The 24,547-nt window shown below is 37.0% G+C and overlaps 1 protein-coding gene across 2 annotated transcripts in view; it reads right to left on the bottom strand.

The window, feature by feature from the left end:
* Positions 1-8,105: 8,105 nt before the first annotated feature.
* Positions 8,106-24,547, bottom strand: part of slc7a1b (solute carrier family 7 member 1b) — a 33,977-nt gene continuing 17,535 nt past the window's right edge. For both annotated transcript variants that reach the window (XM_052107047.1, XM_052107046.1), the window contains exons 7-12: positions 23,266-23,405; positions 18,516-18,618; positions 17,921-18,129; positions 13,437-13,588; positions 11,923-12,031; positions 8,106-9,903 (exon numbers count right to left, since the gene is read on the bottom strand). In XM_052107047.1, coding sequence (XP_051963007.1) covers positions 9,719-9,903; positions 11,923-12,031; positions 13,437-13,588; positions 17,921-18,129; positions 18,516-18,618; positions 23,266-23,405 — 898 coding nt within the window. In that variant the 3' untranslated portion in view covers positions 8,106-9,718. The remainder of the gene's footprint in view (positions 9,904-11,922; positions 12,032-13,436; positions 13,589-17,920; positions 18,130-18,515; positions 18,619-23,265; positions 23,406-24,547) is intronic.

Below are 24,547 nucleotides of genomic sequence, written 5' to 3'. Positions count from 1 at the left end.
ACTATTTCTCATACTTGGAGATATTTTAATAAACCTCTAAAACTGAGCATTAGTTTATGGTAACACGTTACATTAATGTTCTGTTGTAACCCGCACAAGAAGAGACAGTCACAATGTAAGTCAAACTGCGTTGTATTGCAGGCAGGCAAAAGTACAATCAAGGGGCAAATCCAGTGAAGAATGGTCAGGGTGAGCGTTAAATCGAAGCCGGGGAATCAAGATAGGGTAAAGGGGCAAATCCAGGAGAGAGTGGTCAACGAGAGCGTAGGGGGTCAAAGCCGGGGTAATCAGAATCAGCGAGACGGGACTAGAGGGAGCAAAAGACAGGGGAACAAGGGGAGCTCGAAAGCCGGGGAATCAAGAGGAAAATGACGAGACTAGTGGGAGCAAAAGACAGGGGAACAAGGGGAGCTGGCAAGCTAAGAGGTGAACGAGAGGAGGTCAAAACTAGACGAGACTAGCGGGGGGCAAAGATACGGGAAACTAAATACAATAACCAACCCCCGTGAAACGGATGTGCTGTGGTATTTATAGGGGAAGGTGCAGGTGTAAACAATGAAAGGTGATGAGACGAGTGCAGGTGAAACGAATAAAGGGGTGATTGAGATGAGTGCAGGTGGTCATAATGTTCTGGCCATTGGGAGCGGGCATGTGAGCCCGAGGAGGGAGACCTGCTACGAGCATGAGAGCTCGTAGGAGCAAAACGAGCGTGGAAGCTCGAGGGAGCAAAACGAGCGTGCGAGCTCGAGGGGGCGGAACGAGCGTGGAAGCTCGAGGGGGCGGTGCGAGGGATTGGGGTTCGTGACATCTGTTTAATAAGGATTTGTGAATGGGTCTATTAATGACTAATAAGTAATTAAAAAATGCATTATAAATCATTTATATGTAGTTATAGCAACATGCATGAAAAAGGGCAACTTTCATCCAATACCTGCCAAATAGTGAGAAGCATGTTATAAATGCTTAATAAATACTCTTATTTATACTTATTTATTTCATGATTTATGTCACACCAAAAATAGACTATTATTGTGAGATTAAAAGGATGGATAATGTCTTTTTGCAACAGTCCGCTTTGTATCCTGTGTTTATATTAATTACTGTAATGTATTGACTCACTTTTTGTTGTTTCCTTCTCAGGTTGATGGTGATACTCCGAGTGCTGTCCCAAATTACCTAGTCCTAGTTAACTCTGCAAAAACACTTTTCCGGTCTTCATGCTCATTCACAGCATATATCATAAAGCCTGATGACCATTTCGCCATGCTTAACTTGACATACATCGGTTTCTAATGTTGGCAACTCATTAATAAATGCTTCACAGCTGTCCACTTTACATTAACCTACATTTTCATAAGTTTCTAATCTTAAATAAGTGTTATTAAATGAATAGTTCACCCAAAAATGTTCTCATTCTCTCATTATTTACTCACTCTAATGCCATCCCAGATGTGTATGACTTTCTTCTGCAGAACACAAACAAAGATTTGTAGAAGAATATTTCAGCTCTTTATGCCCATACAATGCAAGTGAATGGTGACCAGACATTTGAAGCTCCATAAATCACATCAAGGCCACATAAAAGTAATCCATAAGACTCCAGTGGTTAAATCTGTCTCCAGAAGCTATATGATAAGTGTGGGTGAGAAACAGATCAATATTTAAGTCCCTTTTTACATAAATTTCCATTTTCTTTTACATTTTGAAAGTGAACGTGGAGATTTATGGTAAAAAGTACTTATATTGATCTGTTTCTCACCCACACTTATCATATCGCTTCTGAAGACATATATTAAACCACTGGAGTCGTATGGATTACTTTTACGTGGTATTTTTTATATTTTTGAGTTTCAAAGTTCTGATCACCATTCACTTGCATTGTAAGGACCAACAGAGCTGAAATATTCTTCTTAAAATCTTTGTTTGTGTTCTGCAGCAAAAAGACAGTCATACACATCTGGGATGGCATGGGTGTGAGTAAATAACACATTTATAATAAGTGATGGAAAATGTATTTAGCAGGCATTGCATGAAAGTCACATTTAACTGCATATCAATGATTTATAATATACTGCAAATGCATTAATAGTCATTAAAGGATCCCTTTATAATCCCTTAACAAAGGGAACATTAATGTTAAGTGTTACTGTATATCTTTACCTGCCTTTCAAATAAATAATTTGCCTAAAGCATAAATGTTCTTATTCTTGTTCTTAGTCTTTTTTTATGTTCTTGTTGACTAAGACAGCTTTTGAGAGCTTAAGTTTCAAAGCCTGATATATACAAAAATCAAGCATTAAAACGGTGTGCTCTCTGCATGTGCTGTTAGTTGTTATGATGCATAATGTGTATTTATTTGGTGCTGTTTTTGAGATCTCAGCTGATATCAAAATAGCTGACTCAGAACAGTTGATAAAAGTTAGTCCTTTGCTTTTTCCTTTGCATACAGTAAACAGCCTCTTATGTGGAAAGTGGCATGATGCAGGAAAACATGTCGTTTTTGGCATTGCAAGGAACAAAATTATTTTTACCTTAGATAATATCATACTAATCACCTAACGGAAAAAAAATAGTGACGTATTTTTGGCCAGTCAATCAATTTCCTTCAGTATGGAAAGCAATAACATGAAGCATTACCTGACGTTAAATTAAAACGGAAGCACATATCAATTGTAAACAAACAGCATTGTGATTTTTTTTATTAATTTTTTTACCTGTAAAAGACTACCATACACTATAAGCTCAATCTAGTGTGTGTGGGGACAATATATATATAAATAATAATAGACAAACAAACCAAAGAATGAACATCATGAACATTATACATTATTAACAATGAAATAAAGATTATTATTCATAATCTGACAATACTTTTTACGTATAGTAATAAATCAGTTTATATTACTATTCATATTTATATTGACTATATTTAAGTACATTACTATAGTACTATATTACATTAAGATGAATGCATATTATATTTAATGTAATGTTAATATTATAATTTTAATACGATTATTATAATGACTTTTAATTCAAAATAATTGTGCATAGTCTAATGGCACATGTACATTTCACTGAAGAGAGTAAAAGAAATCCATATTATGGCAATATCCATTAATAACGTTTTTATTACTAATATTATTATTGCTCTTACACATGCACACAATAATAAGGTAATGTATGAAGAGACCAAAGAGCTAACATCATGGCAATACTGTATCTATTATTAATGCATTATGACTTTCCAAACGTATTCATCTATTCATTCACTCAGTGTCAATGCTGCTATCTGAAAATACATGTTATGGAGAATGAAAGCATCAGATTAGACTGCTATCAGAATGCAAGATGAACAGCATGCGATATAAGCATACTGATGCAGATACACACGACAGCAGGTGGATGTGATGATCTGACTGTGCGCCATAACACACACACACACGCACGCACACACACGCACACACACACACTTACCTGCAGATCCTCAGCATCCGTGAAAAAACACCGCTCGACTGATGCAGAAGATCATTGTGTGTGTTATTCCGCTCCGCATCCTCATGTCGACTGTATAAACCCGGACTGCGAGGATGAAGAGAGAACAGACAGACGCGCACAACAGGATGCTGATCAGAGGAATGAATGGTGTGAAATGAAGTGTCGAACTATGGCTCTGTTTTAAAACCTAGTGAGCTGCCTACCTAGACAACGTTTTGGGGCGTCATTCAGTCGATTTTGTTCCATGTTTGATCCGATTTAGCAGCAGTTTTTGAATTCATTCGCGCTTACAAGGTACAAACTGCTCAAATTCAACGGAAAAATGCCAAGAAAATAGGCGTAGGAGGCTCAAAAAATGCTGCCTAGATAGACAACTGACTAGGATTTGATCCACAATCTTATTGGCCGACGTTAAATGTGTCTCGAGCGCCACCACGCGCACAAAGCTGTGTTTGCAGTGAATGTTTTACAGAGAGCTCATGAGAATTTAAAGTCGCAATAAGTCAATATAGTTTTGAGTAAAAGTCCAGTTGTATGTCACGGGTTCAAACGAATATGCGTATTCAGTCTGATTGATTTATACATAAACGATAGACAGTCTGATTGATTTATAGATAGACGATAGACAGTCTGATTGATTTATAGATAAACGATAGACAGTCTGATTGATTTATAGATAAACGATAGACAGTCTGACTGATTTATAGATAAACGATAGACAGTCTGATTGATGTATAGATAAACGATAGACAGTCTGATTGATTTATAGATAAACGATAGACAGTCTGATTGATTTATAGATAAACGATAGACAGTCTGATTGATTTATAGATAAACTTTAAACAGTCTGATTGATGTATAGATAAACGATAGACAGTCTGATTGATTTATAGATAAACGATAGACAGTCTGATTGATGTATAGATAAACGATAGACAGTCTGATTGATGTATAGATAAACGATAGAAAGTCTGACTGATTTATAGATAAACGATAGACAGTCTGATTAATGTATAGATAAACGATAGACAGTCTGATTGATTTATAGATAAACGATAGACAGTCTGATTGATTTATAGATAAACGATAGACAGTCTGATTGATTTATAGATAAACGATAGACAGTCTGACTGATTTATAGATAAACGATAGACAGTCTGATTGATGTATAGATAAACGATAGACAGTCTGATTGATGTATAGATAAACGATAGACAGTCTGATTGATTTATAGATAAACGATAGACAGTCTGATTGATGTATAGATAAACGATAGACAGTCTGATTGATTTATAGATAAACCATAGACAGTCTGATTGATGTATAGATAAACCATAGACAGTCTGATTGATTTATAGATAAACCATAGACAGTCTGATTGATTTATAGATAAACGATAGACAGTCTGATTGATTTATAGATAAACGATAGACAGTCTGATTGATGTATAGATAAACGATAGACAGTCTGATTGATTTATAGATAAACGATAGACAGTCTGACTGATTTATACATAAACGATAGACAGTCTGATTGATGTATAGATAAACGATAGACAGTCTGATTGATGTATAGATAAACGATAGACAGTCTGATTGATTTATAGATAAACGATAGACAGTCTGATTGATGTATAGATAAACGATAGACAGTCTGATTGATGTATAGATAAAGGATAGACAGTCTGAATGATTTATAGATAAACGATAGACAGTCTGATTGATGTATAGATAAACGATAGACAGTCTGATTGATTTATAGATAAACGATAGACAGTCTGATTGATTTATAGATAAACGATAGACAGTCTGATTGATGTATAGATAAACGATAGACAGTCTGATTGATTTATAGATAAACGATAGACAGTCTGATTGATGTATAGATAAACGATAGACAGTCTGATTGATGTATAGATAAAGGATAGACAGTCTGATTGATGTATAGATAAAGGATAGACAGTCTGAATGATTTATAGATAGATAGACAGTCTGATTGATGTATAGATAAACGATAGACAGTCTGATTGATTTATAGATAAACGATAGACAGTCTGATTGATGTATAGATAAACGATAGACAGTCTGAATGATTTATAGATAGATAGACAGTCTGATTGATGTATAGATAAACGATAGACAGTCTGAATGATTTATAGATAGATAGACAGTCTGATTGATTTATAGATAAACGATAGACAGTCTGATTGATTTATAGATAGATAGACAGTCTGATTGATTTATAGATAAATGATAGACAGTCTGATTGATGTATAGATAAACGATAGACAGTCTGATTGATTTATAGATAAACGATAGACAGTCTGATTGATGTATAGATAAAGGATAGACAGTCTGAATGATTTATAGATAGATAGACAGTCTGATTGATGTATAGATAAACGATAGACAGTCTGAATGATTTATAGATAAACGATAGACAGTCTGATTGATGTATAGATAAAGGATAGACAGTCTGATTGATTTATAGATAAACGATAGACAGTCTGATTGATGTATAGATAAAGGATAGACAGTCTGAATGATTTATAGATAGATAGACAGTCTGATTGATGTATAGATAAACGATAGACAGTCTGATTGATTTATAGATAAACGATAGACAGTCTGATTGATGTATAGATAAAGGATAGACAGTCTGAATGATTTATAGATAGATAGACAGTCTGATTGATGTATAGATAAACGATAGACAGTCTGAATGATTTATAGATAAACGATAGACAGTCTGATTGATTTATAGATAAACGATAGACAGTCTGATTGATTTATACATAAATGATAGACAGTCTGATTGATTTATACATAAACGATAGACAGTCTGATTGATTTATAGATAAACGATAGACAGTCTGATTGATTTATAGATAAACGATAGACAGTCTGATTGATTTATACATAAATGATAGACAGTCTGATTGATTTATACATAAACGATAGACAGTCTGATTGATTTATAGATAAACGATAGACAGTCTGATTGATGTATACATAAACGATAGACAGTCTGATTGATTTATAGATAAATGATAGACAGTCTGATTGATTTATAGATAAACGATAGACAGTCTGATTGATTTATAGATAAACGATAGACAGTCTGATTGATTTATAGATAAACGATAGACAGTCTGACTGATTTATACATAAACGATAGACAGTCTGATTGATTTATAGATAAACGATAGACAGTCTGATTGATTTATACATAAACGATAGACAGTCTGATTGATTTATAGATAAACGATAGACAGTCTGATTGATTTATACATAAATGATAGACAGTCTGATTGATTTATAGATAAACGATAGACAGTCTGATTGATGTATAGATAAACGATAGACAGTCTGATTGATGTATAGATAGACAGTCTGATTGATGTATAGATAGACAGTCTGATTGATTTATAGATAAACGATAGACAGTCTGATTGAGTTATAGATAAACGATAGACAGTCTGATTGATGTATAGATAAACGATAGACAGTCTGATTGATTTATAGATAAACGATAGACAGTCTGATTGATGTATAGATAGACAGTCTGATTGATTTATACATAAATGATAGACAGTCTGATTGATTTATAGATAAACGATAGACAGTCTGATTGATTTATACATAAATGATAGACAGTCTGATTGATTTATAGATAAACGATAGACAGTCTGATTGATTTATACATAAATGATAGACAGTCTGATTGATTTATAGATAAACGATAGACAGTCTGATTGATTTATACATAAACGATAGACAGTCTGATTGATTTATAGATAAACGATAGACAGTCTGATTGATTTATAGATAAACGATAGACAGTCTGATTGATGTATAGATAGACAGTCTGATTGATTTATACATAAATGATAGACAGTCTGATTGATTTATAGATAAACGATAGACAGTCTGATTGATGTATAGATAAACGATAGACAGTCTGATTGATTTATAGATAAACGATAGACAGTCTGATTGATGTATAGATAAACGATAGACAGTCTGATTGATTTATACATAAATGATAGACAGTCTGATTGATTTATAGATAAACGATAGACAGTCTGATTGATTTATACATAAACTGATAGACAGTCTGATTGATTTATAGATAAACGATAGACAGTCTGATTGATTTATAGATAAATGATAGACAGTCTGATTGATTTATAGATAAATGATGGATATTTCCAGGCATTTTACATATTTAAAAACAAACACAAAGTATAAACTGCTTCAGTATGTTTCACTTAAGTTAGTCCCAATGCCTTATTTAACACATTACTTTTCCAGTGGATAGTGTTACAATAGTACCCGGCTTGGGAACAGTTGTAACTTATGTGCTCCTTGTCTTCACACCCTAATAGTGGAAAATAGGAAGTATGTGTTCAGGTTTTTGTCACTCGGTCTACCCTAACTTAATTGATAAAATAGGTATACTCATAATTCGCATATATGACTGACTTTTCAGAATAGGTGTTACGTGACAATTCATTTTACCTGAAAATGCAGTTGTTGTTTTTTTTCCACAAAGACAAACATACAAAAAAAGTTCCTTTCTTTACAAACAAGAAAATAATTTATTGCAAGAAAAACAGCAGATATTTACAGTAAATTTACATTTCGCCTAATATCTTCTGATGTGGAAAAAAACATTAGTAACTAATTTTTCAGTTGTTTCAAAAAATAGTGTAAACGTGCATTGTACTGTGACACACTCAAATTTCAGCAAAATCTGATTTTGAAAATGTGTATTAAGCGTTAGCAGTTGAAATGAAAATGCAGTTTAATGCTTTATGCTATATATGTTTAAAAATTCAGACCCAAAACAAAATAAGGAAAACCTTCAATAAAATAAAATACACTTAAAAATAAAATACTGTACAACAATAATTTGCCCATCACCACACTCGACAAATGTAAAACTGCTAATAAAGCAACATGCAGTAGTTAACACAGTAGTTAACCATGTAAGAAACAGGCATTGCAAAATTGACTTTATCGACCAACAGACACATTGGCTGATGAATGCCCAATTTTACCAGACAATTTTTAATGCAAAAAAAGAACTCCCTATAAATGTGTGTGCATTGCATATGTTATAATAGACCAATGTAATCAGATAGCAAAAATCAAGCACTTTTTATGTGTGACAAATCAGATTGCAATTACTTAATAACGGATTAAATGGCGATTACACCAATACGTAATCCAAAAACAGATTAGATTACGGTCATCTAAAAAGGTGTCATCTAAAAGATTACGTGACTGGTTAAAATTTTAGTACATTTTTAATCAGTACCAGATAACATTTCGTAAGTAATCCACCCAACACTGCATGAATGACACTGAGCATATCTTAGTTCTCTTTCAATAAACACATTTCAGACCTTTTAAAGTGGAAACAAACTTTTGAATGAAAAAGATCAAGTACTTTTTGCATTTGTACAATGCATTACTTTGAAACACATGCCCTTTGAAAAGCATTGGGATGCTTTTAGAAATCTGAACGAACATGTAACCATCTGTTCTTTGTCAAAATATCAAACTGAAGCGTTTTATAGGTCGCCTTCCACAGTGGCTGGAAGGTAAGACAAATTACCCACCATTGCCCAAAAAAAACCCCAGCATTTGACTGGTGGTGGTATTCATTTTTCCACCATGCACATAATGTTTACTCCCTTGCCGGAAAGCTTTGTAACTGTCTCATAAAAGTCTGCAAAGGGTCAACAGGCCGTGACCTCATGACTGAGAAGATGAATTGATGACAAACATTGGGTAACAATGGGTTCAGTGTGCAATTCACTCAAGGCCCTTTCAAAAGATATCAGAAAAGCACGATAGAAACATGGCAAAAATATTTAGATACAAATCAACTAATTCAACAGACGAAGAACCAATTGTTGAAATAGTGCAGTGTAATTCCCAATGTATGCTTGGGAGCAAATATGCTGAGTCCTTGTTTTAATCAGTAATGCTGTCCTTCACGTTTTTCCCCGGATAAATATGGTGAATACAATCCATCATATCACATCTTGTAATGCTGCTTAAAGGTGCTTTGGATCTCTAGTAACACATACAGTTCATTGGTATTTTGTAGACCAGCAAACATCTTCATGTTTTGGTTCTAACAGGTAAATTACATACACTGCTATGCTAAGCACATGATGACATCACTAAAAGGCCTTTCAAGTGTATTTTTAAGGATCACTGTCCTCCTCTCCAGCGGCACTTATACCGTTGCTCAAGAAAGCCTCTTTCTCCGGTGCAGGAGGTCCGTTTATCGTTATCGGTTTGAAGCTGTTGATGTTGTCTTCAGTGCTGTTTCTGGCCAAGGCTGCTTCTGTACTGTGCCTGATTCCATAGGAAAAATAGATAACAAAACCTAGAAAGAAAGAAGAAAAAAAAGAAGCTAACTGCTTATCAACTGAATTCTATATGAAGTAGCAGTGTTCATGGGATGATCTTTGATCGTCACATTGCTTGGCTTGGGGTGTTAATACATTATCGAGGATGCCCTGTCTTGTGTATTGGCACTTTCACCTAAACAAGTGTCATTCAAGTTTCCCTTGGCTGGAGCCACTGATGTTTCTACTTCTACATGTTAAGTTTGAGAACCCATGAGGCAGAAGCTGCTGATTTTTGCCATCAGGACTTTATTCAGGTAATTCAAGTTTATTTGAATTATCCCAGATAAATAAAAGGATATAAATGGTTTGTAACATTGCCAACGTTGCTGAGAGGTTAAAGAAATAGTTCACCCAAATGTGAAAATTCTCTCATCATTTACTCACCCTCATGCCATTCCAGATGTGTGAGACTTATTTTCTTCTGCTGAACACATATGGAGATTTTTAGAAGAATATCTCAGCTCTGTAGGTCCAAACAATGTTGTGAATGATGACCAGAACTTTGAAGGTTCAAAAAGCATATAAACGCAAAATAAAAGTAATCCACAGACATGGATTTAACCACTGGAGTTGTGTGGATTATTTTTATGCACTTTTTGGACCTAGCAACTATTCACTTGCATTGTATGGACCTAAAGAGCTGAAATATTCTTCTAATAATCTTTGTTTGTGTTCAGCAGAAGAAAGTCATACACATCTGGGATGGCATGAGGGTGAGTAAATGATGAGATAATTTTCATTTATGGGTGATCTATCCTTTTAAAATCGCAAATATATACACTTACTGTACACTTAGGTACACCTGTACATCTACTTATTTGTGCGATTATCTAAATCACCCAATCGTGTGGAATCAGTGAAATGCGTGTTCTCAAAAATGTGATCTCAATGATTTCAACAGTGACATGATTGTTGGTGCCAGATGGGCTGGTTTGATATTTCTGGAACTGCTGATCTCCTGGGATTTTCTCACACAACAGTCTCTAGAGTTTACTCAGAATGGTGCCGAAAACATAAAACATCAAGTGAGTGGCCGTTCTGCAGACAAAAAAGCTTGTTGATGAGAGATGTCAACTGAGAACAGCCAGACTGGTTTGAGCTGACAGAAAGGCTACAGTAACTCAGATAACCACTCTGTACAATTGTAGTGAGCAGAATATCATCTCAGAATGCACAACACGTTGAACCTTGAGGCAGGTGGTCTACAACAGCAGAAGACTTCATCGGGCACTTTATTAGGACCTTGGTGTTCCTAATAAAGTGCTAAGTGAGTGCAGATTGTTAAGTGGCAAGTCCAGCATTATGGACATGACATTGGCAGTAAAAACATGAACTTTAATGTCATATAAAGTACTCACTACCAGTATATCGAACAATTTGTATGTACAGTATAAGACTTAAAAACAGTGTCATGGACGGGACAGTTGTGAAAGCAGCACTTGCATGATGAGGTGAAAACAATCCAAAACACTTGGAAAGCTGCAGACTTTGACTTCGGAGACATCGGTATGATATCCATCAAGGCAGCCTTATGGACTAAATTATGAATGAAATCGTGATATGGCCTTGCATGATTACTAAACCGTACAAAGCTTAGTTTTAAAACTTAGTATGCATACTGCATTGGCCGCTTCAGTCAGTGTTGCGTGAGCAAGTGGCCTCCTCTAGCTGGTGTGTACAGCACACACTGATCAGCGAAGCACTATGAGATGATCCAATGTTTATCATTTTACAATTTAAATTACAAAGCCTGTCAAAATGATCACTGGGCTGCAGTCTTTGCTCTGTACATTTTCCAGAATTTTTTGTCCTTTGCTGATCACATGCCTGAATATTGTTATAACAGTAGGCTGTTTACAGTAGCAAAGTAACATATCAAAATGTTACCATGTATTTACAATATAGATTTTAAACTATTTGTTTTATAATAATAAATGTACCTATTCATATTTCATGCCACATATCATGTCTCTGATATAATATTAGTGACTTACCAATGGCCATCCAAATGGCGAAACGCATCCAGGTGCCTGAATCCAACTGCATCATCAGATACACATTAATAAACATACTGAGGACAGGGAGGAAGGGCAGCAAGGGAACCTGGGAATAACACATATGTCAGCCTATCTTTATAAAGATCTACAAAAGGTGAGCACAAAACTTTCTGGTGAGAATTCACTAAACAGTTTCAGTGAAAAAAAACCCCTGAGCATTATTCATTCAATAACCATTTTAACCCCATTTCCCATTGTGCAAGAATCCGTTTACGACAACAGGTGGAAAATTACAACTAGCCTACAGATTTAGAACTAAAGCAATTAAAAATGTAAAGACAATAATAATCAAAATAAATAAGACTAATAAATTCCTTTGTGTTTCCAAATGTGTATTCTTATCAAATTTGTGTTTATTTTGCGTTTTGGTAATAGTTAATGCTGCCTAAAGAAAATCAAATATTTTAGGTTCAAAGTTGTCTTGTATTACTTTATGATTTAATCACTTTAGTCTTTGTTTCTTTAAACCATGTGGAAATAAAGCGAACTAAACTCACAGCGCCTCCTGAGATGATCAGAGATCAATTGCAGCATTCTCAGAGACAACATAATTCTTGCAAACTGTTTTCAGATGAATGAAAGAGAAAAATAAGTGAAAACTCTTTAAAAATAGTTTTTTGGTGAGTTTTGTGTGTTTCTCACACAAACCTATCGATTTGCTACAGAAGACATTCATTGATCGACTGGAGTAGTGTGGATTACATTTATGCTGCCTAAATGTGCCTTTTGGACCATCAAACAGTCAGCAGCCTCACGGCACCCATTCACTTGCATTGTATGGCCATACAGAGCTGAAATGTGCTTATAAAAATCATCATTTCGGTTCTACTGAAGGATGGTTTAAAGGTGAGTCAATCATGAGAGAATTATCTTTTTTGGGTGAACTATTCCTTTAATTGGTGCCGAGATACTTTTTGGAACTATCGGTTATCGTAAGTTATCTAATTAAAATATGTACTGAAGTGAGGATAAGTATTTAAATTGAAGCGAGGGCATGCAATGGAAAATGCGACTTGGCCTATATTGAAATGTGACTTATGAGCATCGTGTCTCCAACATCTTGCAAATAACAATAAACCTTATTCCTCATTATCTGGTACATTTTATATATATATATATATATATATAGATCGACCACTATTTTAAACAGTGTATTCAGGTGTCTAGATCACAAAGGTGGAGTGATGCTGAACAATCAGAGCATGGTATGCCAGAGGGCGATAGTCTGCTCTATCCGCCACAATTTAGCAATCAGAACCAGCTGCAAATTTTGGAATTGCAATGACCAAACTACATTCAGCAAATATTTTGTAGGCGGTTTTGTGCTGTGCCAAATTTGCATAATTCCTGCAGTAAATCCAGTGATAAAACACAAAGCCAGTGCATGCAAATAAACAGCGCTTTCAGCGGGTGTAGTTCAATTTCTGTGTGTGCAAAGAGTTTGTATTTACCTTAAAGGACAGTTTGGTCTTGCTCTCAGGCTGCCTCCCTATTAACATGGTGATTATGAAACAAACCACAGCCAGAGCTACAAGAACAACCACAGCCCAGACCTGAAATCCACCCTGTACAGCCACAACACAGAACAAACACACCAGCACACCTGCAGCAAGAGAAAGAGGGAAACATGACTTATTCTGCAATTAAATGTTATTCAATGAGTATGTATCATATATGAGACATATATGAAGTGTGATGTAAAATGTTAACATATGCATGTATTTCTGCAAGGAATATCAATAGATAACTGCAAATATATATATAATATATACTGTATATATACACACACACACACACACACACACACACACACACACACACACACACACACACTGAATCATAACATGCGGATAAAAGACTTGCGTTTGTGATATTGCTTACAGATAATAATATTAATAATAATAATAATAATAATACCACCATTTCATATTATATCTGTTTGTTTGTTTTTAACGCCATGCCAGCTTCTATGGCTATTTCCATGGTGAGAAATGTGTAAGGAATTCTATAAAAGGTTTTTAAAAATCAAAAATTGCGTTCGGTTTGACTTTCTTAAACATTTCTTCCAGAATGCTGAATGAATAAAAAGGTTTCTCAAAGGGTTAAGACCAGTACAGTCTAATAAAACATGTTTCAGGGATAATGGATTCTGGCAGAAGGTACATGTTGGTGAATCTGTTCATTGATACATTGATCCCACTCAGTTTGCCATTTGATTTTAATATATGAATAGGTATTGGACACTTTTTGAACTCTACTGACAAAGCCTCTTTTGCAGCAGTGTCTGCTTCCTCATTTCCTGGGATTCCACAGTGTCCAGGTACCCAGCAGAAGCAAATATTGACATTTTGGGCCTCCGAATCCATCAGTTTGCATAGAATCTTTATAAGCATTGGGTGATAATCTTTTAAAGATGACATTGCTTGAAGACATGATTTTGAATCTGAAATTATCAGAAAGTTTCTCTGTTGCATAGTCTTTATGAAGTCCAGTGCTAAGACGATAGCGTTAGTCTCCGCTGTAAAAATTGAGCTGTGATTGGAGATTGTTTTTTGATGTTTGATCACAAATGCAGATGATGCATGATCCTCAGATTTGGATCCATCTGTATATATTGTAATATGTGATGGAAATGTTTCTCTATAGAAGGGTTGTTGTTGAAAATCATTTGGGTGGGTTTCAGATTTTCAAGATTATTTTTGGTTTTGTAAAGTTCATGGGGGGGTTACTAAAGTGTGTCTGTTCCATTATACTCAGATCTACTTTGAGATTTTGTAAATATGGTTTGATCCATAGTCCAAAAGGACGGATATGTCTTGATTCGTACAGGCTTGAAGAAGGGGTTGAGAAAACAGGATGGTAGGCTGGGTTTTCTTTGTTGGTCTTCAGCTTTGTTGTGTACTGTAGGACTAGTTTCAGGTGTCTGTTCTCCAGAGAAAGTTCATTTGCTTCTACATGCAAACTTTGAATTGGCGATGTTCTAAAGGCCCCTAAAGCCAGACTTTTGCCTTGATGGTGTACTGTGTCCAAGAGTCGGATAAATGATTTCCTGGCTGATCCATACACTATACTTCCATAATTCAGGCGTGATCTAATTATTGCAATGTAGAGATTTAAAAGAACTGAACTTTCTGCACACCATCTTGTTTTATCTAAAATATTTAAAATGTTCAAGCCTTTAAGACATTTATCTTTTAAAATCTTTATGTGAGGGATAAAATTCTGTTTATTGTCAAGAGTTACTCCAAGGAATTTGGTTTCCTTAACAACTCTGTTGTGTTCACCATCCATGAATATCTCTGGACCAAGATGGAGAACTTAAAACCATTTGATACTCCATTTAATATTATAAACTCAGCAAAAAAAAGAAACGTCCCTTTTTCAGGACAATGTATTTTAAAGATAATTTTGTAAAAATCCAAGCAACTTTACAGATCATTATTGTAAAGTGTTTAAACAATGTTTTCCATGCTTGTTCAATGAACCATAAACAATTAATGAACATGCAATTGTGGAACGGTTGTTAAGACAGTAACGACTTACAGACGGTAGGCAATTAAGGTCACAGTTTAAAAACTTAGGACACTAAAGAGACCTTTCTGCAGACTCTGAAAAAACACTAAAAGAAAGATGCCCATGGTCCCTGCTCATCTGCGTGAATGTGCCTTATGCATGCTGCATGGAGCCATGAGGAATGCAGATGTGGCCAGGGCAATAAATTGCAATGTCCATTCTGTTAGACGCATAAGACAGCGCTTCAGGGAGACAGGAAGGACAGCTGATCATCCTTGCAGTGGCAGACAAAGTGTAACAACACCTGCACAGGATCGGTACAACCGAACATCTGCGGGACAGGTACAGGATCGTGGCAACAACAACTGCCAGAGTTACACCAGGAACACACAATCCCTCCATCAGTGCTCAGACTGTCCGCTACAGGCTGAAAGAGTCTGGATTGAGGGCTTGTAGGTCTGTTGTAAAGCAGGTCCTTACCAGACATCACCAGCAACAACATCACCTATGGGCACAAACCCACCTTCGCTGGACCAGACAGGATTGTCAAAAAGTGCTCTTTACTGACGAGTTGCAGTTTTGTCTCACCAGGGGTCATGGTCAGACTCACATTTATCATTGAAGGCCTGTGCTCTGGAGTGAGATTGATTTAGAGGTGGAGGGTCCATCATTGTCTGGGGCGGTGTGTCACAGCATCATCGGACTGAGCTTGTTGTCATTGCAGGCAATCTCAATGCTGTGCATTACAGGGAAAACATCCTCCTCCCTCATGAGGTACCCTTCCAGCAGGCTCATCCTGATATAACTCTACAGCATGGCAATGCCACCAGCCATACTGCTCATTCTGTGCATGATTTCCAGCAAAACAGGAATGTCAGTGTTCTGCTATGGCCAGCGAAGAGCTGTATGGGACCTGTTGGATTGGAGGGTGAGGGCTATGGCCATTCCCCCAGAAATTTCTGGGAACTTGCAAGTGCCTTGGTGAAAGAGTGGGGTAACATCTCACAGCAAGAACTGGCAAATCTGGCACAGTCCATGAGGAGGAGATGCACTGCAGTCCTTAATGCAGCTGGTGGCCACACCTGATACTGACTTTTGATTGACACATTATTCCATGTCTGTTAGTCACATGTCTGTGAAACTTGTTCAGTTTGTCTTATCTGTTGAATCTTGAAATATAAAAGCAGTTGAAAATGAGAGGACGTTTTTTTTTTGCTGAGTTTATAATTGTTATGAGTATTATTGCTACTTTTTGAATATAAAATACAGTAGTTACATTTTTCTGTCTTCAATTTCACGCATCCAGTTGAATAGAGCTTTAATTTTAGCGGGACCTTCATTGTGACAGACCTTTGAGTTCTACCTGTTTTTGATGGGTTAATTATATCAAGATTCCATTAATGCTGGGCATGATCCCCTCGACTCTCTAGCTGAAATCTCAGAGCTGCACCGGAGTTAATTTAAGTGTTAACAGCCATTTATACTCTAAACATACTGCATGAAAATTAAGCACCAGCAGTGTGTGTTGCATTTGTGTGAGTGTGTGCGCATGCAAGGAAGCAGATGACGGAGCGGAGCAGCACCTCTTCTTCATTCTGTAGAGTGCAGTTCATGTGACTGTAGATTATTTAATTAAATCACATCCATTTGCCATTTAATGATCACACTTGGCCATATCCAAAGGTTTTTAATTTTATTTTCAAAGTGTTATTAATTTCATTGCAAAGCTGTCACATCTCATATCATTTTACTAATGACAGCATACTTTAATATGGTACCAAAATTAGCGACAAGATGATATCGTACCATTTTACATTTTTGGTATCGCGATACTTTGATAGAACCAGTAAACCGCGCAACCCTAATATATATTGTGACAGGGTAGAGGGCAGGGCCGGCTGGTTGTTCTGCACACCCGGTCCCGTATCAGGCAAATTAAGCCTCCGAGAGGCATAGTGATGCGTCAGAGAGAGAACGTTTACAGGCAGCAGACATTCATGTGTGTGTGTTTGTGTCTTTTGTTTAAGTTTATCATTAAAACTATTATTTATATTGTAAAGCCAGTTCTCGCCTCCTCCTTTCCATTAATCCCTTTACACTGGTGCCGAAGACCCGGGAAGGAGGAGGGACCGCGAGGGGAGAAGGGGCTCCTAACCGGCCGCCTGGAGCAGTCAGGGCCTCTGCCAGGAGCGGAGGAGTCCCCTACCAGCCGCTGAAATGCGGCGGGGTCTACACACACACACACATTTATACAGTATTCGAGGGAAATCGTTGCGTGTGTGTGTGATCTGTCTAGTGGTGCCGGGGAGGAGGAGGGTTTCAGAGAAATGTTTACTGACAAAAATGTTTTTAACTACTCTACTTAGTCACTTGAGCAGCCCTAAGTTCTGTGTTTATTTGAAAATGTATCTGTGTGTCTGACCTAATATGCTAGTGCAGATGTTGACAGTAAAGCCAGAGAGACGGGACGGCTCCGTGTTTTTGGGGAAGAGGAGGTTGCTGAGATTGCAGAGGTCTTGAGATCCAGGCAGGAAGCCATTACTGCTCTCATTAATGGATTCAGCCTCTGTGTCTTCCTGACAACTGGCTATCTGATACTCCACATTCACACTGGGCTGCTCCGGTTGATACCTGACATACAGAATGAGTAAAAAGACTGAAGCCAATCTACAATGTGATATGAATGAATTTGAAGAGTTGTATGCTATTTTTTAAATCTAGATTTGCATATCCCCTAAATACCAATCAGAATTCAGAATGCAAATATTAGAATGACATAAGAAGCTACATTTTGAATGCAGAATAGAAAATAGGAGATTTTGCAACTTTTTTCAAACATTTTCTAAACCAGCGTTTGGGTGTAGTTACAGTAATGATGCTACTAACTTTTTCAATGCAGTGCTCAAGATGTCAGTTTGCAAACTTGTTAAACACACTTTCATTTACTGCTAAATATTCTTGAAATAACAAAACATTTCAATAATTCTTGAAAAACCTTCTAAAGTGGTTCCACGTACCTCAAGACGAGGACGCAGGCTGCAACTAGTGTGTATGCCAACAGAGTGCCGATGGACATGAGGTCAACCAGATCTTTCAGATCAAACAAGAAAGCCATCACCGCTGTTGAGGGAACACAAGTGTTATTGCAGAAGAATGACTAAGCAATGTTGTATTACAATATTTCGGCATGTGCAATTTTAGACAATATCATAAAGCATATTAATAACCCAAAATAGAACATAATCTGTGATGTAAAAAGAGATTCCAGTAAATAGTACAGTTTAAGCATGTAAATTCACACCCTCGGAGCAGTTGTAGTCTTTATTTATCAACTTACCGACAACTTATGTTCTCTAACATACTGAAAAAATGTATACCTTGAATCTACCGTAAGTTGTGTTGGATAAATGTGTACACAACATTAGCCACAACATTAAAACAACCTGCCTAATATTGTGTAGGTCCCCCTCATGCTGCCAAAGCAGCCCATCTGGCACAATCATGCCACGGTCCAAATCACTGAGATCACATTTTTCACCCCATTCTGATGGTTGATGTGAACATTAACTGAAGCTCCTGACCCATATCTGCATGAATTTTATGCACTGCTGCTACACAATGGCTGATTAGATAATCGCATGGATGATTGTTGGTGCCAGATGGGCTGGTTTGAGTATTTCTGTAACTGCTGATCTCCTGGGATTTTCACACACAACAGTCTCTAGAATTTACTCAGAATGGTGGAAAAAACTAAAAACATACAGTGAGCAGCAGTTCTGCAGACAGAAATGCTTTGTCGATGAGAGAGGTCAACAGAGAATGGCCAGACTGATTTGAACTGACAAATAACTTATGAAGGTACATGTACAAGGTATACATTTTTTCAGACTGGTTTTAATTCACAAAGTCTATGGTAACTCAGATAACTGCTCTGTACAATTGTGGTGAGAAGAATATCATCTCAGAATACATATGGATTACTTTTGCTCCCTTTGTGCTTTTTGAAACCTCAAGGTTGTGGCCACAATTCACTTGAATTTTATCGACCTACAGAGCATTTGTGTTCAGCAAAGAAAGGCCTTGACATTTGGGATAGCATGAGGGTGAGTTAATGATGATAATTTTAATTGCCATTTACACGATAGTGCTTGTAAACATGTTCAGTGTTTCAGATTAATACATAGTTGCACAGAAGTGCATTTTAGTTGCAGTTGCATCTTAGTTGCAGTACAACTGAAATTAAGTTGTAAGAATATCAGAATCAGAATGAGCTTACACACAAGGAATTTATCATGTGACAGAAGCTTCCAGTGTAAAGAGAATACAAAAAATATACATATACAACATATACAGTACTGTGCAAAAGTTTTAGTCACTTAGGATGTCTTCAAAACTAATGCCATAAAAAAAAATATTTATCAATTAACGTCATACAAAGTCGTGTAAATATAAAAAGCTACAACAATATTTGGTGTGACCACATTTGCCTTCAAAACAACACCAAATTCTCCTATGTCTCACATGCACAGGTTTTCTTGGTTGTTGGCAGATAAGATGTTCCAAGCTTCTTGGAGAATTTGCAACAGAGAATTCTGTAGGCAACCTCGTTGTCATCTTGGATGAGGCTTATGACTGTAGTGTCATCCGCAAACTTTAGGCGCTTGAAAGAGGGGTCCTTGGCAGTGCAGTTATTTGTGTACAGGGAGAAGAGTAGTGGGGAGAGTACACATCTCTGGGGGGCACCAGTGCTGTCTGTACATGTGTTGGAAGTGAAGTTCTCCAGTCTCACTGACTACTGCCTATCTGTCAGAAAGCTGGTGTTCCACTGACAGATAGAGGTGGGAACCAAAAGCTGGGTTAATTTATTCCATAAGAGAGCAGGGATGATGGTGTTGAAAGCCGAACAGAAATCCACAAATAGGATCCTTGCATAAGTCCCTGGGTTCTGTCTAGATGTTGCAGTATGCAATACAGTCCCATATTGACTGCATCATCCACAGACATGTTAGTTCAATAGGCAAACTGCAGGGGATCCAGAAAGGGTTCAGTGATGTCCTTCAGGTGGGCCAACACCAGTCTCTCAAATAACTTCATGACCACAGGCATCAGGGTGACAGGTCTATAGTCATTCAGTCCTGCAAGCTTGGGTTTCTTTGGGACAGGGATGATTGTGGAACGTTTGAAGCAGCTGGGAATTTCACAGTGCTCCAGTGATGTGTTGAAGATCTGTGTGAAGATGGGGGACAGCTGGTTAGCACAGACAAGTGGGTGAAATACCGTCTGGGCCCTGTGCTTTCTTTGTCTTCCATTGCGGAAGACCCGGCACACATCCTCTTCACAGATCTGAAGTGCAGGTTGAGTAGCAGAAAGGAGGAGGAGGGGGGTTGCAGGAGGTGTTGGTGTTTATGTGAAGGTTAGAGCAGGTGTGGGGTGAGAGACTTTTTAAAATCTACAGTAAAAACACATTCAGGTCATCAGCCAGTTGTCGATTCCCTACAGTGGTGGGGGATGGTATCTTGTAGTTGGTAATGTCTTTCAGGCAACTCCAAACTGATGCAGGGTTTTTCGCTGAAAACCTTTATTTTTCTAGCTTTTAAGAATAGCTTTATGCTGCTCTAATCTCCTTTGCCAGAGTGTTTTTGGCCTGATTACAGAAGATTTTATCCCCACTTCTGTAAGCATCCCCTTTGGCCTAACGAAGCTGCCTGAATTTAGCTATAAACATTGGTTTGTCATTGCTGTATGTTAAATAAGTCCTGGTAGGAACACACATATCCTCACAAAAACTGATATATGATGTCACAGTATCTGTGAGCTCGTCTAGGTCAGTGGCTGGACTCCAATCAGAGCAGTCAAAACAGGCTTGTTGTTCCAGCTCTGCTTCATTGGTCCATCTCTTTACAGTTTACGGAGTGATATGCATCCTTTAATGCAGTGATCCAGTATATTTCTGTCTCTGTTTGGGTGTGCACTATGCTGTCTGTATTTTGACAGTTCATGTGTGAGGTTTGCTTTGTTAAAATCCCCAAGAATAATAAGTGTGTCTGTGTGTTGTTGCTCCGTGTCTGTGATGTGATCAGCCAGCCGTTGCAGTGCTGCGCTCACACACGCTTGTGGAGGTATGTAAACACTCACCAGAATAAACGAGGAAAACTCCCACAGTGAGTAGAAAGGCTTAGAGTTGAGGAAGAGCACTTCTAAATTAGGGAAGCACATCTTCTTCAATGCTGTTACATCTATACACCAACTTCCATTGATGTAAATGCATGTTCCACCACCTCTCGTTTTCTCCGATAACTCTGCCATGTGATCTGCTCTGAACAGCTGAATGACTGGCAGATGTAACATGCTATCCAAAATGGTTTCAATCAGGTTTCCATGAAGCACAGAGCAGCAGAGTTAGCAAAGTCCTTATTTGTATGGGTTAGGAGAAGTAGTTTGCCCGTTTTGTTAGGAAGAGAGCGGAGATTCGCTAGATGTATGCTAGCAGCGCAGATTGGAAGCCGCTTTGACGCAGTTTGACCAGCGCGCCGGCTCACTTACCTCATTTGCGTATTTTAGCATGCTTGTACAGCACCGCAGCTCCTCCAAATAAAATGTCTAACAAAACGGAAAAAGAACTGGAGAGCTCCACACAGAGGCTGCCATCTGCAGCTACATTTGTTAAAAAAAAAAAAAACTTTTTGTCTGCACTTAAGTTTTACAAAAAGTTGAAAAAATTAAATAAAAATAATAATAGTAATGTGAAACTTTTAATTTAAGATCCATTTCAATACTAATTAAATATGACAAATACAATAAAGTCGCAATAAGTTGATCCAAAATAATACATTATCTACACACTACAGGTAAGAGTGACACATTATCTCTGCTAAAAACTGACTGGGTGAATAATATTCTCTTCTAAGCTTACCGGACAGAAGTCCGGCCACCATGGTGGCGACGATGGGCGTCTTCCTCTCACTGATGCGTGACATGAAGGTGAAGACTAGACCGTCATTTGCCATGGCAAAGATAATGCGAGGCAGTGGGAACATGGACCCTAGCAGACTACACATGCAGGGGAGGGAGGAAGGGCAAAAGAATGGAGGGACAATGGATAGATTTATCATCCAAATCTGAATGGCATAAATAAGCCAAGTTCAGACAATCGGAGGTACCTCGGACCCTCACTACCAATTATGAAGAAAGAAAATGTCCATTTATGCCTACGGATCAGCTACTCTACAGGAAAATTAAGTTTAACCAACCAACTGTATCCCAGAAATATGAAAATTAAACAATATTCAGACTTTTAAAGCAACTTTCTAAATTTGATTTCATCTACCCCAATGTAATCATTTTAAATTATCTTCATTTGAGGGTTAATATGTGATTAATTAATCTGCACATCATGTAAATAATTTGATTAGAATTTGTATTATTAATTTAATAATAAATAGTAATAATTTATTTTATTTATGTTAAAAGTAAATCTTTACAAAATGTCTTCAATCTCATCTCCATTTTTGTAGACTGCTTATACAAATATAAAGTCGTGGCTGCAATTCTCTGAACATGAGTTCAAGAGCTTAAGTTTTGTGCAAAAAACATGAAGTTGTCATAGTGTAAGTTTCTTGCTATTAATGGGGTTTAGTGACCAAGGCAGGTGCTAAACAGTTCCCGTTTAGTCATGGTACAGTTTAAGAGGTTGCAAGTGTGCTGGACGCACCCCTGTGGAATCTGTAAAGGAATGAATCTGTTAGTAGTTTTAATGAGCATCCTCACCTGCCACTATGCCTGAGGTTACTGTGGCAATTATGGGGGTTTTGGATTTTTCACTGATGTTGGCCAAGAACTTGAAGAGAAGCCCGTCTTCAGCCATGGCCCATATCACACGGGGCATTGGGAACATGGAGCCCAATAGACTAGTTCAGGGGAGAAAAACACATCCAAGCCATGCAATGCAGTTAGACACACATTGTTTGTTTTATGGATGAAAGCCATTTGGAAGGAATTTTTTAGCATGTGCATTTTAACATCTACATGAGCTAATTAGCTTAACCAGTAAAAGGGAATTCACTGGGTTGGCCATGAAACACAATAACAATAAAACATCCTATGTTTTTTTTTTTTGTGTGCAATGGCTCATTTAAAGCATATGAGACACAATATGTAAATCAGAATAAATTAAACATTACAATGACCGTAGATTGAGGGTTTAAAGGGATAGTTCATCCAAAAATGAATACCCTCATCATTTACTCCCCCACATGCCATCCCAGATGTATATGATTTTATCTCTTCTGCAAAATACAAATGAAGATTTTTAGGAGAATATCAGCTCTGTAGGCCCATACAATGTAAGTGAATGGTAACCAAAACTTTGAAGCTCCAAAAAGCACAAAGGCAGCATAAAAGAAATCCATAAGACTACTGTTATTTAATCCATGTCTTCTGAAGCTATTTAATCGGTTTTGAATGAGAACAGACAAAATGTACATCTTTTTTCCCTGTACATCTTGACACCTGCAGTCTCCTTGTGAAAAAGTTACATTTGGTTTGTTCTCATCCAAAACCAAATGGATTGTTTCAGAAGATATGGATTAAACCACTGGAGATTTATGGAATACTTTTATGCTACATTTGTATTTTTTGGAGCTTCAATGTTTTGGTAACTTGCATTATATGGACAAGCAGAGCGGAGATATCCTTCTAAAAATCTTTGTTTGTGTTCTGCAGAAGAAAAAAGTCACATCTGGAAAGGCACAAGGGTAAGTAAATTATGAGAGAATTATCATTTTTGTGAACTATTCCTTTAAGGACAAGATTTTTGTGCATTCATTAACGGTAGCCGAATTAACGCAGCAATAATTACAAATTTTTAAGCCTCACAGTTCAGGTACATTTTAAAGGAGTCGTGAGACTGCTTATTAAAAAATAAGATGCTGTTTTTTCAATGGGACAGTGGGTAAAATCCACCGTTACTGGCACTGCTCTGTGCAGACTTCCAAAATATTTTTTTATTTTTATTTGACTCCTTTAAATAATTTCAACAATGATTTTGTGC

The sequence above is a fragment of the Xyrauchen texanus genome, chromosome 36 (assembly GCF_025860055.1).
Source record: "Xyrauchen texanus isolate HMW12.3.18 chromosome 36, RBS_HiC_50CHRs, whole genome shotgun sequence".
Classification (NCBI taxonomy): domain Eukaryota; kingdom Metazoa; phylum Chordata; class Actinopteri; order Cypriniformes; family Catostomidae; genus Xyrauchen; species Xyrauchen texanus.
Note: the sequence above shows the minus strand (reverse complement) of the source record. Positions and strands in the feature narration are given on the sequence as shown.